The 18,219-nt window shown below is 39.7% G+C and overlaps 3 protein-coding genes and 1 pseudogene across 6 annotated transcripts in view; 2 read left to right on the forward strand and 2 right to left on the reverse strand.

The window, feature by feature from the left end:
• LOC127433501 (protein furry homolog) overlaps window positions 1–3,824 on the forward strand; it is a 94,695-nt gene extending 90,871 nt beyond the window's left edge. For all 4 annotated transcript variants that reach the window (XM_051685460.1, XM_051685462.1, XM_051685464.1 and 1 more), the window contains 2 exons: window positions 1,173–1,372; window positions 1,828–3,824. In XM_051685460.1, coding sequence (XP_051541420.1) covers window positions 1,173–1,372; window positions 1,828–2,086 — 459 coding nt within the window. In that variant the 3' untranslated portion in view covers window positions 2,087–3,824. The remainder of the gene's footprint in view (window positions 1–1,172; window positions 1,373–1,827) is intronic.
• Window positions 3,825–4,303: 479 nt separating this feature from the next.
• On the reverse strand, window positions 4,304–5,903 carry LOC127433240 (zygote arrest protein 1-like). The gene is made up of 4 exons (XM_051684955.1): window positions 5,601–5,903; window positions 4,743–4,811; window positions 4,595–4,669; window positions 4,304–4,504 (listed from the first exon to the last, which is right to left on the reverse strand). Exons 1-4 carry the CDS (start codon window positions 5,901–5,903, stop codon window positions 4,361–4,363), a joined length of 591 nt encoding a protein of 196 aa, XP_051540915.1. The 3' UTR covers window positions 4,304–4,360.
• Window positions 5,904–7,194: 1,291 nt separating this feature from the next.
• On the forward strand, window positions 7,195–13,933 carry LOC127433241 (klotho-like; annotated as a pseudogene).
• Window positions 13,934–14,400: 467 nt separating this feature from the next.
• LOC127433503 (replication factor C subunit 3-like) lies at window positions 14,401–17,910 on the reverse strand. Its single transcript, XM_051685466.1, has 9 exons — window positions 17,715–17,910; window positions 17,354–17,491; window positions 17,200–17,267; window positions 16,995–17,092; window positions 16,656–16,837; window positions 16,306–16,442; window positions 15,472–15,570; window positions 15,245–15,314; window positions 14,401–15,107 (listed from the first exon to the last, which is right to left on the reverse strand). The coding sequence occupies exons 1-9, from the start codon at window positions 17,799–17,801 to the stop codon at window positions 14,916–14,918; spliced, it is 1,071 nt and encodes a 356-aa protein (XP_051541426.1). The 5' UTR covers window positions 17,802–17,910; the 3' UTR covers window positions 14,401–14,915.
• Window positions 17,911–18,219: the final 309 nt, after the last annotated feature.

An 18,219-nucleotide genomic window follows, 5' to 3' on the forward strand; every position in this document is an offset into this window, starting at 1 on the left:
TCTTTCTTCCTAACATATTACAATTTCTTTATGTGCAAACAATTACTAAAATGGGAATACTAAAGATAAACCAGGAGAAAATGATATCTACCATCTAAAACACACAAAACATTATTTTTTAATGATTTTATTTTTGCAAAGTTAAAGTTTTGTATGAAAGTTTGAGTAAATGTAATGCTAAATAAATGTTAATTTTTTTAGCCAATTTATGTATATGTCATTTACTATTATATTAAATTGTGTGACATATCATGATTGTATCTGCCTATCTGACACCCTGCTCTCTGGAAATCGGCATCAGCCATTAAAAAAACAATATCAGTCGACCTCTAGCAATAAGGTTAATTATACCATTGGAGCAATTCAAGCTTGAAGAACCACATTCATTTTTTTACCAGTCTCAGTCAGCAGAAGGCAGTAAGCACAACTCAAAGCAATGCACAGCTGGACAGATGACAAACCTCACTCACTGACAGCAGACAGCACAAGATTAGGACACGTTCTTGCATTTAAGCACAGCTGGATGGAGCACAATTCCGAGCAGGGGTCTTGAGACGTGCTTTTCAAAGTTTCAAACTACGTTTAACACCGTGTCCTAAAAACACTACGTCAACGCTGACATGACGCAACCAAAGGCAGATGCTCAAAAAGTGTCCGTCTGCACATGGTCCTAAGAAAGCCCCTTAAACTAATAAGTGTACCCAAATATGTTGACGAATTCAAGCGCAATATGAATTGATGTGAACTGTAAGCTAATGGTGGGCTTATGTTCAATGAAATAGAAATAAAACACAATGCATTGTCTTCTAAAGCCACTGTTTGTATTGCCTAACAATGTAATGTATTATAATTACCTACAATATTTAGAATTATTTAAATATAATTAGTTATAATTATTTAAACAATATATATTGAATAATTTTTATTTGAGGGCCTTACTTGACAAATATTGATATGCGATTAATTTGATTAATCAGCATATCATGTAATTAATTCAATTTAAAAAATTTGAAAAATATGTTTAAATTCATGTACACTCAAAAAAAAAAAAAAAAAAACGTAGAAAATAGAAAATAAAAAAATAAAAAGAAAGCCTTATCCAATCACTAGCCAGAAGACCTTTCATTTTATTATAACGCACCCAGTTCTGATCTTGTGCTTTTGATCTGTAGCTGTGGAACATGTCTCGTGAACTCAGTGACCTGAAGAATTGCCTGCGACTAGCAGAAGCCTCATTAGCTGGTGATGAGGACCGGCAAAGGCATGGCAACCAGTCCAACTTCCCCAGCTCAGAGGTAGCTGTGCAGGCCATCCTCGAGTGTTTGAACAACAACGAGTTCAGTATGGCGATTCGCTACACTCAAGAGTGCAGGTGAGATGTGACACTCTGTACAGTACTTTCTTTGGGGTTTCCTCTGGAGTTATAAAGCCACTAGGGGGAGACAGATCTCTTTTAATAGGGTACGTAAAGGGACAGTTCACCAAGAAAAAGGAAATTCTGCGATCCTGTACATGTTTCAAACCCATATGACTTTCTTTCTTCTGTGGAACTCACTTATGTTAGGCAAAATTGTATTCTCAGTCACCATTCACTTTCATGGCATCATCTTCCATACAATATAGGTGAATAGTGACTGAGGCCAACATTCTGCCTAACATCCCCTTTTGTGTTCTGAAGAAAGTCAAATGGGTTTGGAAGAACATGAGGGTGAGTAAAGGATGACAGACTTTTCATTTTTGGGTGAACTATCCCTTGAAAATAAAATTTTCTTGTAAATGTGACAGTTTTTTGCTGTAGACATACTTAAACTTTTATTTCCTTTTTAGACGTTTGTGGCCGAATGACATTTTCGGTGGTGGCTCAGACGACGAAATCCAGACTCTCCTCTATGTCTACTTCCGGCACCAGACTCTGGGTCAGACTGGCACCTTCGCCCTGGTCGGCTCCAACAAGGACATGACTGAGATTGGCACAAAGCTCATGGAGCTCAACGGAGAAATCCGCGACATGATCCGCCGCGCTCAGGGGTACCAGGTCATCTCATCCAGCCTCCTAGACTCCAGCGTTTCCGGAGTGAGTCTCTGACAGGAAGCCTGCAGCACCCTGGACCAGCCCTGGCCTGGGCCGCCCGAACACTGGATACCCCCATAGTCACCCAACCTCTCCTGCACCATCCCTCATCCCATGATCCTCCACTCCTGCCACCCGCTTCCGCCCAAATCCAGTGCGACATACGGGAGTGCTGCTGCCCTTTAGAGGGTGTATCTAATAAACTTGTGCCCTTCTTAGGGAAACTTGCACGAGCATCGTTGACTGTGTTGAACAGGAAGGGGCTCTTGAAAGTGAGTGTATCTTCAAGTCCTCAGATGTGCAGCAATAATGGAGAAACAGAATTGCTCCTGCGAGATTCCGTGGATTGAGTCACTCAAAACACGTCTTTTACTTATTGCACTTTGTTGATATTTTCATGTTGTAAACCATGAGAAACAAAAAGGCCTACTGAGAGCAAAGCTGCATTGTGGACAGGAAGTACCAAAGTCAGAATTTCTACTGCAGGCATCTGCTCGTTTTGTTGTTAAAGTAATATTTCACCCTAAAATGAAAATTCAGTCTTATTTAATAACCCTCATGCCGCTCCAAACCCATAAGATTTTTTTTTACATTGAACACAGAAGGAAATATTTTTAAAGGATTATACTGGTTTCAATACAAATTAAGCTCAGTCAAGCTCCAAAATAGAGGGAAAAAAATGAAACAACTATTAACCCACAATAAAAATAATCAATATGACTTGAGCACTATATTCCAAGTCTTCTGAAGCCATACAATCACTTTTTTTGTGATGAACAGACTGAATTTAATTTATTCACTTTCAGATCAAAATATTGATAGGCTGAGTATCCAGGTGCCCAAATCAACTACGGCACAGGTTGGACATCATGGTGTTTGGTCAAGACATTTGCTAAGACTATTAAAGGTTTTTCTTTTTGTGTTCCACAGAATAAAGAAAGTCATACAGGTTTGGAACAACATCAGGGTGAGTAAATAATGGCACATTTGTCATTTTTGGGTGAACTATTCCTTGAACGTGGGAAATGTGCAATGACGGATCATTGAAATGGATGCCTTTCTACTGTAATTGTTCAAGAATGTCAATCATATAGCATGTCCTATTTCTGCGAATAGGACATGCTGTGCAGCTAAAGGAGGCTGAGAAGGCCAACACAGTATACTGTCTGTATGTCTTTGGTCATTGTCACCATACTTGTAGCTGTTGTTTGGTTTAGAAGGTGAGAGCTTGTGTCTTTGTGAAACCTGTCCATCACTGATGTACCGCTAGATCAGCTTTTGCATCTGCACATAGAGGCAAGCAAAAATGTTGGCATTCAGCGATTTGTTAGTAAAACTGATAAACTGTTACTGCTGAAGCTGATTCTACTTCATGTGCTGATATGAGATTGTTTGGCTGTTTATCTCAAAGCTCTGCACTCTACTGTACACAGGTTCAAGTCTAGGGTAAATTTGTATTTAAAATATCAGTTTGCATTGAACAGTTTGAACAGAAATTGTTTGTCAAGTTGCCAAGCATGCATTACTGTATTTACTTTTGAATTGTATTTATTAAAAGTTGTATTTTATTAAATTGTTATTTGTATAAAGTGGAAAAGGGAGGCATCACGTGAAGATTAGTACTTGTCACTAGTGCATGCCGAGACCGATTGCACATTGTAAAGCCTCTTTGGAAAACCTGTCATTGTTTTTCCCCCTCCCAATGTAAATACTTAAAAAGCTTTTGTGAAATAAACAGTTTGTGCATTCTTCATGTTACTTTTGTCAAAGTTGTTGAATCTTTAGACTTGCAACAACAGTGACCGCAAGTCCTTCATTTTCAAAGAGAGTGGGGTGATTTGAGGCAACATTAGTAACAGCATACATCGGCAATGTGATACGCTTGTGTCCAACAACACAAAGTTGAGTAAATTTCTATGCAAATTAGTGTTGATGCAGCAATGTTTTTTTACATTTAGAACCTGAATTTAGACATCTCCACACAAATACAAAAAGTCATAATCACGGACATTCAAAGATTCCGTAAGTCATGCATTGATAATGATTTATATTGTCCATGATATGGCGATGCATTATGTGCTGATGCAATTTACATACAAACAGGTTGAAACTAGAATCCTACACAAATCATAAACTTTACACAGACACTGGTATTATGCTGCAATACTTTATTAAGTCTAATAAATGTAGACAATTTATTGGAATACAAAAAATACAACACATCCCACTCAATATAACCTTGGGCCACATATGCACAGACTCTAAAAAATATCGATCAGACCAGAGCAATCAGACTATGTATTTGAAGCTGAAGATGGTGTCGCAGGAAAGACTTTTGCCCTTACAGTGGCCACAATGCTCATGACGGTGAGGACAGCGCATGCCAATGAGCCTTTGCTTCCGTTGATAGCAGCAATGAGTCTTAAAGCAAACCTGATAAACACACCAAATGTAGACTTCAATGACTTGCACAAATGACTTCAAAGCACAAAGAAACTACAGAAGTTGGGGAAAACTCATTACCTGGCACTGAATGGACTCCACCCTATATGGATTAAGTCCTGCTTGGCACTTTCTGCAGTGCTGCTTGAAGTACACCTGTAGGAATGATGCTGTTTAAATATCTGGGGGGGTGGGGTGTATTTTGAATGCCAATAAGACGATGGTTTACCTTGGAGGTTCCCGAGATGCACCACACAAATGCACATTCCCCTCGAATATTGCACTTATTGCAGTGATACAAATAGGGTTCAAAACAGTGTTACTATGAATGCAAACTTTAATACAGTGAAAAAGACACTCTATTAGCATAACATAAATATATATAAATAAATAAAAAATTCCAACATTCTTTTGAATGTCCATGTACTAAAATAAAATATTTGATGCAATGAGAGTACCTTCATTTACTATTACTATTATTTTGAATGGCCATGGAAAATGAAGCAATGTGATAATTTTACCTGGTCGCAAAAAGTAGTCCGTTAATTTACCTGATGAACTTTCACCTTTTGCTGACCCTTTATGCTTGGAAGAGCTAATGTGTGCTTCTAAATCACTTGCACCTTTATTAGCAACTGACACATAAGTGCCAGCTTTACATGTCATACATTCTGCTTCCCACGGATCTCGACCTGGACGAAAGCACGGGAATTTTTTAAATTTGCACTTTTGTTTGGGCATTGTTTCCATTCAGCTGTCATTTGCTGCTACTGTCAAGCAACTGTTTGATGCCAAACACAACAGCGCTTCGCGTGTTCGCGGAGAGACTGACAGGCAGGAATTTGGCCAATAGTTGCTACAAGCCTCTTATAATCGACCAATTGGTGTGCGAGAAGGCGGGACTTACAAAGGGGTTAAAACAATGCAAATATGCGCGCACTCACAATAAAGTATTAGACCAGATGCACATCATAATGCAACTAAAGCTGAATCCCGGACATTTTCGCAAATTTAGAAATCCCGGCCGGACGCTTTTTTAAGGTCCGAAAAAGAGGACATGTCCGGGAAAAAGAGGACGTATGGTCACGCTAGTTTTGGGGCCGAGCGAGCACTGCACAGTGGCATCTACCTTTGAGTTCACCTGAACACCGAACTCCCTTGTGTTGGCTTTGCAGAGGCACAGGGTTAGGTTAGGGTTCACCTGAGATAATATCGCTTTTAACTGAGCACGCTTATAAACGTTGAAATAGTCGGGGGCATCTGGCGGCACATACACGTTGTTTCCCTTTCTGTTCCAGTTTTGGTGCTTGTATTTCGGGTTGTCGTGATAAAAAGAGAAGTAGCCAGGAAACCCTCCACAGTTGTAAAGTGGAATGAAAAACTCCTCCATTGTGGCAAGATAACGAGGGAGGCCGCTGTTAAATATTTATGACCTCTTGGATCACGAGCAGCTCGCTTAATTGGTTTGGAAATGGGCGCGAAAATCAGGTGTGGCTCTCAGGGAAAGAATGCAGATGAGTTCAGTTCATACAGGTAATGGTCGCTCTCCCTTACCAATCTATTTATAAAAGGAATATTCCTGGTTCAATACAAGTTAAGCTCTATTGACAACATTTGAGGCATATTAATCACCACAAAAATTTATTTCGACTTATTTCCCTCCTTTTCTTAAAAAAAAAAAAAGAAGCAAAAACCGAGGTTACAGAATGAGGCACTTACAATGGAACTGAACGGGGCCAATTTTTGGAGGGTCTAAATGCAGAAATGTAAAGCTTATATTTTTATAAAAGCACTTGCATTAATTATTCTGTGAAAACTCGTATCATTTGAGCTGTAAAGTCATTTAAATAATTGATTTACAGTCGTTTGAGGTTTTAGGGTTTCTGGCATTACATTGTAATGGCAGCGAAGTTGTAAAACTGGATATATCTTTGCACAGAAAAGGTAAGTTAGCGATTTTATCACACTAAAATCATGTTAACATGCACATTGTTTATGTCTTGTGGCTATACTTTTGAAACAGTGTGTATTTTAACGTTTACGGATTGGCCCCAAGTGCCTTATTGTAACCCAAATGTTTGCTTTTTTTTTTTAAAGAAAAGGAGGGGCCAGTTAGAATACAGTTTTTGTGGTAATCAACATTATGCCACAAATGTTATCAAGTGAGCTTAACTTGTATTAAACCTGGAGAATTCCTTTAATTTCAGATTGAATTTCTGTTAAAAAATAGACTGTGGTTTAAAGAAATAAACAAAATCTAAGATATCCATTTATTTTTAATACATGATTTAAGACCTAATATTAAAATAGAGACTATGTGGTATATTTGTACTTTTAAAAATTATTGTGTAATGCTGCAGGTCTATTTACAGTAAGTGAACTACAGAAAGGCCATTTGAAAAACCTACAAGATGGTGAAAAACTTACCAGACAGTGTCCAAAATATTCACCATACATACATACACACACACACACACACACACACACACACACACACACACACATATATATATATATATATATATATATATATATATATATATATATATATATATATAGGTGTTTCTTAACCTATTAAACTAAATTCTTCATGTTGAGATAAAAAAGGTCTTATAGACAGCCAAATTAAAGCTGCTCAGTACCTGCTCAAAATTCTTCTGTGCCACCTTTGCAGTGTAAAGATGGCTGTAGACATGTTATTTGCCAACTACCTAATTACAGAATAGTCTTTTACGAAATGTGCTGTGGAGATCATAAACACAATAATAATTTGTGAGGTAATCAGGCTGTTGCTAGGCATTCAAGTAAGTACAGGGAAATAAAAAGTGGATTTTAAAACCCTCTGTTATGATTCAATCTACAAAAGTTAAACAGAACAAAAGGTTATGAACTATAATACAGTAAAAGGTTTGACATTTTATTTTCACTAAAGTAAATACCAGTGGATAAAGGCAAATTACACTGCCTGGCCCAAAACAAATGCATACTGTAATATTAAGTTGGACCGCCTTTAGCTTTGATTACGGCATGCATTCGTCGTGGAATTATTTCGACAACCTTATGCAACGTCACGACATTTATTTCCATCCAGAGTTGCGAAACTTTTTGGCCAAGATCTTGTACTGATGATGGGAGAGTCGAACCACTCTGTAAAGTCTTTTCGAGCACATCCCAAAAACTTTCAGTTGGGTTAAGTTTAGGATTCTGTGGTGGCCAATTAATGTGTGAAAATGATTCCTCATGCTCCCTGAACCACTCTTGAATGATCGTGATCGGAGATCACTATTTTTTTTTAAACATATGCCAGCTTCAAAATTCACATGTGTAATTCATTTTGTAGAACAAAACGTCCACATATCGTCAAGTAATGTGTACCACAGACCTTATTTTTCTCATAAGTTGAAAAACCCATAGGAAAATCCAGAGGGAACCCATGGTGAATTAGATTTACGGGTTCACCTATAAATTGTCATCACGGCTGAACAGCTCTATATACTTCCAGATGAATTTCATTGCACTATGAAGCATGTATCCCCTTAGTCACCATTCATTTTCATTGCATCTTTTTTTCCTCCTATTTGCTGGAAACATGTTTTTGTGATATGGAAAATCCATTATGCATCACCATCAACATAAATTCACACAAGAAACTGACCTTTAACAGGTGACTGAGTGACAAGCCCAGCAACACAAGGCTTGTGATTTCCACTCAAATCAAATCACTTTTATTGTCACACAACCATATACACAAGTGCAATAGTGTGTGAAATTCTTGGGTGCAGTTCCGAGCAACATAGCAGTCGTGACAGTGATGAGACATATACCAATCTACAATAAACATCAGATTAACACAACACAATTAAAGTCTAATATACACATAATTACACACAACACAATATACAAATAATAACATACACTGTACAGTATACAATACACACAATACAATAAAAAAGTATATATAGTATATATAGAATGTACAGTAGGTTGTATTGTACTGTATTGACATTCAGGCGTCGGTTGATAGTCAGTTGTTAAGAGAGAATATAATATAATAATAATATAATTTATGACAGTCCAGTGTGAGATAATAAGATTAATAAAGTGCAGTGCTGATTTATATTGATCATGGGAGATCAAGAGTTCAAAAGTCTGATTGCTTGGGGGAAGAAGCTATCATGAAGTCGGCTGGTGCGGGTCCTGATGCTGCGATACCGCTTGCCTGATGGTAGCAGTGAGAGCAGCCCATGGCTCGGGTGGCTGGAGTCTCTGATGATCCTCTGAGCTTTTTTCACACACCACCTGGTATATATGTCCTGGAGGGAGGGAAGCTCACCTCCGATGATGTGTCTGGCAGTTCGCACCACCCTTTGCAGTGCTTTGCGGTTGTGGGCGGTGCTATTGCCGTACCAGGTGGAGATGCAGCCAGTCAGGATGCTCTCTACAGTGCAGGTGTAGAACCATGTGAGGATGTGGCGGTTCATTCCAAACTTCCTCAGCCGTCTCAGGAAGAAGAGGCACTGATGAGCCTTCTTCACAACGGCCTCAGCGTGGATTGACCATGTGAGTTCCTCAGTGATGTGGACACCCAGGAACTTGAAGCTGCTGACTCTCTCCACTGGTGCTCCATTGATGGTGATGGGACTGTGTTCTCTGTCTTTTCTTCTGAAGTCCACCACAAGCTCCTTTGTCTCACTGACGTTGAGGGAGAGGTTGTGCTCCTGACACCATTCACCTGAATGACACAAGGTAGGTGTTGAAACGGTTGCATGATTTAAGTGAATTTAAGTTATTCCTTGGAAAATGGGGCCCTGCTTTCAGATATGGGATACGTTACTGGACACTGCCTGAAACTTGGACTTAAGATGAACTCCACCGGAAATTAATCTGCCACAAGCTTACAGTCGAACTGCAGAGCACCTTACTGACTTCTGCCTGCATCACCTTGGTCAAAGGATGGACTACACTCTTAAAATGGAATACATAGATAATAAATTAATTGCAGCTTTCATCAGCCAAATAACAATAGACAATGCATCTGTTTGCAATTCCGCCGTTAATTAAGAATGTAAATTCTAAGCCTTTAGTCATTAATATTACCGTTATTACAATATATTTTTTGTTTAAACATTGGCCCCTAAAACTTACTTCGTTTACTCATTTTAAATCTTGACTAGTACTACACATAAATAACTAATATTGATAGGTTTTGTGCTGGGAAGTAGAAATTAATATTTAATCTACAGTAAATAAGTAATGAAAGGTCATTTGGATAAATTCAGATTAAAATGCTGACACGGGTAGTTAATTCACAAATATCCTTGTTTTTGTACTATATATATATGTGTGTGTGTGTGTGTGTGTGTGTGTGTGTTTGTATATACATATATATACAGTATACTATACTGTCAATATATACTGTATATATACTGTCAACTGATAGTGGATTTTGTCGATATCGATAATTAAGGTTGTGGAAAAGGCCGCTACTGTATATATTTAACCAGCTGAGGTTTATTATTATTATTATTATTAACAAGATATGAAGTTGGAGACACAATGTATGTGCTGATTGAGCACGTTTTTCATATAGTCGCATATTTCTTTTTATGCCCTCATTTATGCCTTTTCTTTTTTGGACCACTTGATTTATCTAATCAAAATAACCACATTTTAATTGATGTGAGGATAAAAATATGTTATCAGTCAGTAATAGTTTTTATTTCACCACTGGAGGCCACAGCTATTTTGGCAACTATTGGCATAGATTTTTGCAGATCACTGGTAGTTCAAAAAAGCAACTATCGGCAACGATTTATTAGTAAAACCAATATATCGGTCTGTCTTTGCATATATACAGTATATAACTAAATTTAATTCAATTCAACCTACTTTAATTAAATACATGAATTTGCTTCATATCTCAACTGAAATAATTTGAATGTTTCAATCCACTTTTGAAGGTTGAAACCAGACCTACCCAGTTTGCAGACCCCAGTGTTTACATCTGAAACATTTTGGGTAATGGAGAGCTAAAAAAGGTCCCAGGTGTAAAGGCTCCCGCTATGCGCAGGGCATTGCGCAGATTATGCCAGCATTCGCCAAGAGGTTTCTGATGTGCAGCGCATGCAGGTCTCACACTTCCATTTCTCCCTCAACTGATCCTCCATCATTTCAACAGGCCAAGTGTCTGACCATAACGAAACTCTGATAAGCTACTACCATTGCTTTGTTAGTGAGCTATGAAAGGTAGACGTAACCCCAGTTGTGACCCTTTGGCACCATACTGGTAAACTGTCCAGCCAACCTGCACCCATGAAGGCTAGTGGGGGCTGGCAAAGTGAGAAGACAGTCCAAGCCTTTGCCAATTATGCCAGGTTGTGTTTCCAATGGCTTGGAACTCATGTAAAGCTGTGGATTACGCTGATTGAGCCCAGTGATGAAGAACTTGAATATGCAGTGGGCCATCAGCTTCTCTGTGCCCGTGTGTTAGCTTTGTGCATCTGTAATGGGGAGTTACGCAAAGCTCAAGGTGGTAAGGCATCACTGGTTCTTCATATGGACTGGGTCGAACCTGCATTTTCTTTCAACCGAGAAGACGTGGAGCCTGCAGACCGAGTCTTGACTTTTGAGTTGGCTGGTTTGCGGAGCCCATCTTTGGCAGTGATGATTATCCGGCAGTAATGCGTAGCTGGCTCCAACAGCGAAACAGATATAGATCTCTTCAACTATCACTTACCAACATTCAGCAAAGAGGATCACCAGTTGGTTAAAGGAAACTTTGATTTCTTTGCCATCAGCCACTTTACTACCTCAATGGTATATGATGGAGTAGAGGACAAATACACCTTCAAAGACAAGCAGCAGGTGCAGTTGATATCTGACGTCACCTGGATCATGTCACCGAGACGCAACTCTCCTGTGGTCCCCTGGCGTCTTCGCAAGGCACTTAATTGGGTTAACTCTAGATATAAAAGTGTTCCCATTTACATGATGGCCAGTGGTGTTCAAGAGGATACTGCTAGGTTTAAGGATTGTGCGTTTACTACCTGTACAACTACATTAATGAGGCCTTGAAATGTAAGTCACCTTAAAATGTTGTGTAAACTTTAGGCCTGTCAATTTAATGAATTAATATTGCATGTTTAATTATACAAAAAAGAAAAAATAATGCGATAAGAAAATGAACGCAAATGAATAATTCATGCCCCCTGACCTGTAAGCAAATTCTGCAAAAAGGAATACCATCAGAACAATTCAGGCTTGAACTACCACCTTGTAACACTTCTCAGGGTCAGGGTCACTACCGGATACTTGTGAATATCCCCGTGCACTCATTTCACCCTCACCGTTTTAGTTGTGCCCAAAGCCTCGGGTTGAACCAAGCATTGGTGGATAGTGGTTTGACTACACCCGGTGTCCACCAACCCTTGGTGAGTAACCCTCCTGACACTTACCGGTATCCGGTACGCTCCGGCCCGGTCGGGGGCAGCCTGCAGGAGGTCCGAGACACGCACCACTGTCTCCAGCTCCATCAGAGGGCACTGATCCCGGAAGTGGTCCGGGTCCCTGCACCTCCAGCAGGCTGGCCCAGGCGCTACACCCGCACTTGCTTCGGCAGGAACGGGCCCTGGGGAGAGAGGAGTAAGGGGAGGGGAATGAGACAGGGGGAGGAGAGAGAGAGTAGGAGGTCTCTTCCGCCCTCGGGATCACCGCCATGTGGTCCTCCGCAAGCCGGACGGCTTCCTCCAGCGACGCCGGGCGGTGGCACTGGACCCACTCCGCCGTCCCCTTTGGCAATCGATGTATTAGTTGCTCCAGTACCACCTGGTCGATGATCCCGTCGACACCGCGTTCCCCCGCTAGCAACCATCTTCGGCAGGCGTCACGGAGCCGTTGGGCAAAGGCAAACGGGCGGTCGGAGCTCTCCAGCTTCAGGTTCCGGAAGAGTTGATGATTCTCCTCCGGACTCCGCCCAACCCGTTGTAGGATGGCTTTTTTCAAATCTCCGTAAGCCAGGAGGCTTGTTGCCGGCAGCTGTTGAGCCGCGAGCTGGGCTTCCCCGGACAACAGCGGAATAAGTCGGGCCGCCCACTGGCCGAGCGGCAAGCCCCAGATCTCGGTGGTGCGTTCAAACAAGTGGAGGAACACCTTGGGGTCGTCCGCCATCTTCTGTAACGCAGGCGGGGGCAACGGCATGTGGTTGTCCGGGGTCACGGCTGTGAGTTCCACAAACCAGCGATCCTGATCTTGCCGGAGCTCAAGCAGGGTTTGCTGGTGGTTCCGATGTAAGCCAGCGAGGGCTTGGAGGATCTCAGCCAACTGGGAGGACTCTACGGGGTGACTTCCGTCCATCTTCGAACTAATCCCGGGTTTAGGCACCAGAGTAACACTTCTCAATGGAAGGAGGAGGCAAGAAGCAAGGTTTCCTGGTTCAGGTAGGTGTTTTATTCTCTTCTGTGCAACAGATTCACTCTTTCAGGGTTTTCACTCAGTTCAGTCATTCACTCTCAAAAATAAACAAACTTCTTCACAAAACACTCAATAGCTTCAACATGTAACGGAAACAGTTTGACCATGCTGCACACTTTGTTTCTCTCTATCCCTGACTGCTGGTGGTGTGGCTCTTTCAAGCCGCTCTCCCCATGCTCACTGAAATTAGAGACAGGTGTTAGACATAATTTAGCTCAGGTGTAAGCGCCCTTACCGCTCTCTCTCTCTCCGGAGAGATGCTTGACCACGCCCCCGCTGCCACACACCTGTATCAACTTTTCTCAGAAAATATCTATTATATGTGATTAATTGTGAATAATTGTATTAATTATTTGGCAAATGTCATTTTAAATTGATTGACAGTCTTAGACCATGTCCACACAATTACGTTTTAGTTTGAAAACACATTGATTCTGTTCATCCACACTAGAAAGGCGTTTTCCTCCTCCAAAAACAGAGCGTTTTGAAAGCTTTGGAAAAATGTTTGTTTACTATTCGCAGACCCTGACAAGGACTTATTTACCTTGTCATCTGAATTTGTTTTATAGTTATGTCACAGATACATAGTTGTTAGCATCAGAGTTTAATCTTTTTCTAACCTTGTTTTTTTTAGCACTGGATGGCGTCAATCTAAAAGGCTATTTTGCTTATGCATTCAACAACCAACATGACCCAGGCTTTGGCATGTACAGTCATTTCAAATCTTCACTAGACCATTCTAGAAACATTATCAACCATAATGGCTTTCCTGCCCTGGGCACAATTCCCCAGCAGTGTACCCATTCTTTAGTGCGCTGCTCTGGGTTTTACATCCTAGCCAAGCAGCCCACCGTCAGCTTTCTTTCTCGGGTGACAACTTGTATGCTGATTACAATGTGCCTTTTGATTTACTATGATATCAAGAGGCACAAATTACCCACCAAACAATGAAAGAAAAAAGTTTATTGGCTTGGTTGGACTCCTCTCTTTTTATTTATTTATTCTTCTTAATGGTTGGTATATGGCAACAATGAGAAAGAAGGGTTGAAAATCAGACATTTGCAAGTACAAGCACCGACATTCTGTTAATGTTACATCAGTGGTTATGCAAATCAGTATCCAAAATATTGCAGGAGAATGCTGACTGGCTAATAAATATAAACTGAAGGGGCTAGATTTTAAATAAATATTTTAATATGACCTTTAATGTGAAGGGATTCTCTGCTTACTGCAGTTGTAATCCAGATGTTGATTTTGGAATCATCTATTATTAATGCTATTTTAAAATGACCCTTCACATTACCACTTGTAACACATTCTTAAATTGTGGTGGTTACAGTATTTCCCTATGGACACTACAGGGGCAAAGACCCAGCTATATATTTAGTGTAAAAAGACTACATTTATTTGTTGGAGAAAGATATTTGCACAGCAGTTTAATTAAAAGAACAAAGATGACCGTACTGTGGTTGGAATGATTAAACAGTTTAATGTGCGCTTATTTCATAGTATATTAAAAAGAAAACACTTTTGGATATATTTATCTGCTTAACTAGTTACATAAACATGTCACATCTTGAGGTCTTACAAAAATAACACATATACACTACCGGTCAAAACTTTTGAAACACTTGCCTGAAATGTTTCTCATGATCTTAAAAATCTTTTGATCCAAAGGAAGGAAGGAAATTATAAAAGGAAGGCTGCATGTTCTCAATATCTTTTGCTTCTATGTGTTTATAAATAAGACAAGCATTCATTCATCTCACAGCATAAATTGAATCTTACTTCCAACCATGCAATGCACTACCTCTATTATCACATTCCAAAAGGCCAATAACAAGTCAAAAACATCTGGAAAAACTTTTATTATACAAAACAAAAAAACAGTCAGTTATCTTTATATATCTTATTTCTTTTAGGCTACAATGGCTCAGAACATGAAGTTGTCAAGTCCATCTTCCATAAACTTCTTGTATATTGCCATGAATTTGGCTACAAAGGCCTCCAGGTGGTAAACTGCTTTGTTGCCCAGCTGCAATCTGTGCTCATAGTATGCAGCCATCTGAGCCACTTCAGCTTTCAGGTGCCCATCACAGTTACTAAGCAACTCTGTCACCAGGCCCTGGAATACCATGGAAGGATAAAGTGTTAATGCAGTAATTGGTCACCAATTGGTAACTTTTGACCTAAATCAGACAGTGACTTCTATTCTATTGCACAGCAAAAAAAAAAAAAAAAAAAGCAAATATACAAATGTACCTTCATGATGACTTCTGGTGGGATGCAGTGAGTAAGAAGTTCGTACACTCGTGCCCGAACCTCCAGAAGTCTGCAAGAACATAAATGGAAGACAATTTAGCTGTGTATTTAGTTTTACAAGAGACTTCCTAATTCTTGTGATGTTGATAAGCCCTGCATTTTAATAGACACAGCCAGACAGCTCGAATTTTTACTTTTTGCTTCAACAGATGCATGTTTGTTCTGACCTTTGAGGGCTCTGCTGACTGACAATAGCATTAGCTGTCTCTCTAAGGTACACCTCCCAGTCAGTTTCAGGGATATCTTGGTCTGGAGAGAATGGATACCTGAATAGAGAACAAATAGTCATTAATTTCTATTTAACATTAATATTGATATTGAAGTCCTTCTTAAAGGGATAAATCAGTTTCTTATCATTTACTCACCCTCATGCCATCCCAGATGTGTATGACTTTCTTCTGCTGAACACAAATGAAGATTTTAGAAGAATATTTCAGCTCTATTGGTCCTCACAATGTAAGTGAATGCATCCAAAATTTTGAAGCTCAAAAAATGCACAAAGGCAGCATAAAAGTAATTCATAAGACTCCAGTGGTTAAATTGTTTTCTTCAGAAGTATTATGATAAGTGTGGGTGAGAAACAGATCAATATTTAAGTCCTTTTTTACTATAAATCTCCACTTTCACTTTTACATTCTTCTTCTGTTTTTGGCGATTTGCATTCTTTCATATCGCCACCTACTGGGCAGGGAGAAGAATTTATGGTAAAAACGAACTTAAGTATTGATCTGTTTCTCACCCAGACTTATCATATCACTTTGGAAGAAATAGATTAAACAACTGGAATCTTACAGATTACTTCTATGCTGACTTTGTGTATTATGGAGCTTAAACATTTTGGTACCCATTCACTTGCATTGTACGCACCTTCATTTGTGTTCAACAGAAGAAAGAAAATCATACACATCTGGGATGGTATGAGGGGGTAAACTATTCCTTTTATAATAATTAAAAACAGCCAAGGCTTAGAAATACACAGAAATAAGCCTGACTTCACTTACTGCTGTACCCTGCAGGCCTCACACATCAGCAGGGCTTTGCGAAGGTTGCGGCCAGACTTCTCAGCGATCTGTTTGGCCAGCTCAGGAGGAAGTAGCAGTCCCTCCTTCCTGCACACACCTGACAGAACACTGCACACCTGAGAGGAGGGGAGGAGGAACTATCAGTTTCAGATGTCAGTGAGAAAACACTTAAAAACCTTGAAGGATTATTTATCAAATATAGAAATCCAGTTCTGATAGGGATTTAGCTGGACATACAGCATGTATATGTACTTGTGAGTAAAAATAATTGTTTTGTGCATGGGCAAACACATTATAACATCTTATAACGATAGAAAGTGCATCCGCACCTCTTCCACACTAGGCAGGGAGACTCTTACAGCCAGACACCTGCTCCTGATAGGAGCGATCACTTTAGAGGTGGAGTTACAGCATAGGATCAGTCTGCAGGTAGACATGTACTTCTCCATCGTACGGCGCAGGGCATGCTGCGCATCTTTAGTGAGCCGGTCCACCTCAGTCAATAGCACCACTGTGATAACACCAGGAACATCATTACCATTACTGATAGCTATATATTGTGTCCATGATAACTTTAATGAAATATAATCAAATCAAGTCTTCTGCACAAATCAGATTAATGATCTAACACAGTATGAAGAACTGCCAATGAATGAACAAAGCCAAACCTTTGAACTCCCTCTGAGCACTGGACTGAATCTGTTGAGACTGAGCGACAGTTTTTATCAGCTCTTGAATGACCACACGGTCACTGTTCCCAGCATCACTGAGGAAAAACAGGCCAGACATGAGTGATCTGTTAGTGAAGGCTCAAAACATAAATGACATACAGTACACACCGTGGAACTGCAGTTGAATGCAACTTTTAGTTACCTTGGATTCACCTCTAGATGGTAGTTGCTGGCAATGGTGTTGATTTCAAGTTTCTTTTTAGATGGAGTCTACAAGAGACACACTTATGTTAAGCCATATGATTAATAATTGCTTAAATCATCTGACATCACTGATCAGGAATTGCTTTGTATACCGTGATAGACTGGTGCTCGATCCTGAGTTTCTCGACCCCAGGGCCATACAGCTCCCTCAGCAGACACATGATGCGGGTTTTCTTACCAGCACCAGATGGTCCATAAACCATTAAGTGTGGAAAATCACCGCATTGGACCTGCAATATCAAACCGTAAACGTATTACTTTAAAGATAGCTACCACTTGTTTACTATAAGCTATGTTTTAATTATAAAAAGTATATAGTACATGCATGTAATTAATTAATAGACTATTTCAAAGGACACATTTCTTCAGAGGGCTCAGTGACTTGCACAGAATGTAGTTTTAATTCAGTTATTTGAATTTGAAACTATTTATCTTCTGTTTCTGCAGTCTTACCAGACTTTTGAGTTGATTTGCTTGCTCCTTGTGATAGTCGAGCTTAGCCAAAGACGATGGTCTGTATTTGTCGACCCATAAACTCATTTTGTGCTCTGAATATGGAAAATATTACTCCAATATGACGATGAAAAGCAATGTTGTTGTGAGCCGTCTGCAGTCCCGCGGAACATAAACCCGCGCAACACGCTGTCAACATACCGACTACAGGGTGAGAAGAGGGACATACGCTTTCGCATTTCAAAAATGTAATACATTGTTGTGCTCTTTTTCGGTTTATCGCCATTTAATGAACTCTTTAAGAATTAGATATTACAAGAGATTTTTAATAATTTTCTCAACCAATTTCTTGAGGTATCACCCTGAGGATGCTTTTTAAACTGTACTGAAGTTCCCATCTATATGTTGGGCACTTATTGGCTGCTTTTCTTTATTATTTGGTCCAAGTCATCAATTTCAAGAATTTTTTTTTATTTTATTTTTTTTTTTTAAATTACATTTTAGT

This window comes from Myxocyprinus asiaticus, chromosome 43 (assembly GCF_019703515.2).
Source record: "Myxocyprinus asiaticus isolate MX2 ecotype Aquarium Trade chromosome 43, UBuf_Myxa_2, whole genome shotgun sequence".
Classification (NCBI taxonomy): Eukaryota; Metazoa; Chordata; class Actinopteri; order Cypriniformes; family Catostomidae; genus Myxocyprinus; species Myxocyprinus asiaticus.

What these genes read in the sequence shown, in the direction of transcription:
- LOC127433503 (XM_051685466.1), bottom strand. Translation starts at nt 17,801, where the DNA reads ATGAGTTTATGGGTCGACAAATACAGACCATCGTCTTTGGCTAAGCTC. An exon ending in GAGGCCTGCAGGGTACAGCA is followed by an intron (nt 15,571 to 16,305) that starts GTAAGTGAAGTC and finishes TTCTCTATTCAG; the next exon opens with GTATCCATTCTCTCCAGACC. An exon ending in CACCAGAAGTCATCATGAAG is followed by an intron (nt 15,108 to 15,244) that starts GTACATTTGTAT and finishes ATGGTATTCCAG; the next exon opens with GGCCTGGTGACAGAGTTGCT.
- LOC127433240 (XM_051684955.1), bottom strand. Translation starts at nt 5,903, where the DNA reads ATGGAGGAGTTTTTCATTCCACTTTACAACTGTGGAGGGTTTCCTGGC. An exon ending in CGCTCGGCCCCAAAACTAGC is followed by an intron (nt 4,812 to 5,600) that starts GTGACCATACGT and finishes GAACCCTATTTG; the next exon opens with TATCACTGCAATAAGTGCAA. An exon ending in GCATCTCGGGAACCTCCAAG is followed by an intron (nt 4,670 to 4,742) that starts GTAAACCATCGT and finishes TCATTCCTACAG; the next exon opens with GTGTACTTCAAGCAGCACTG.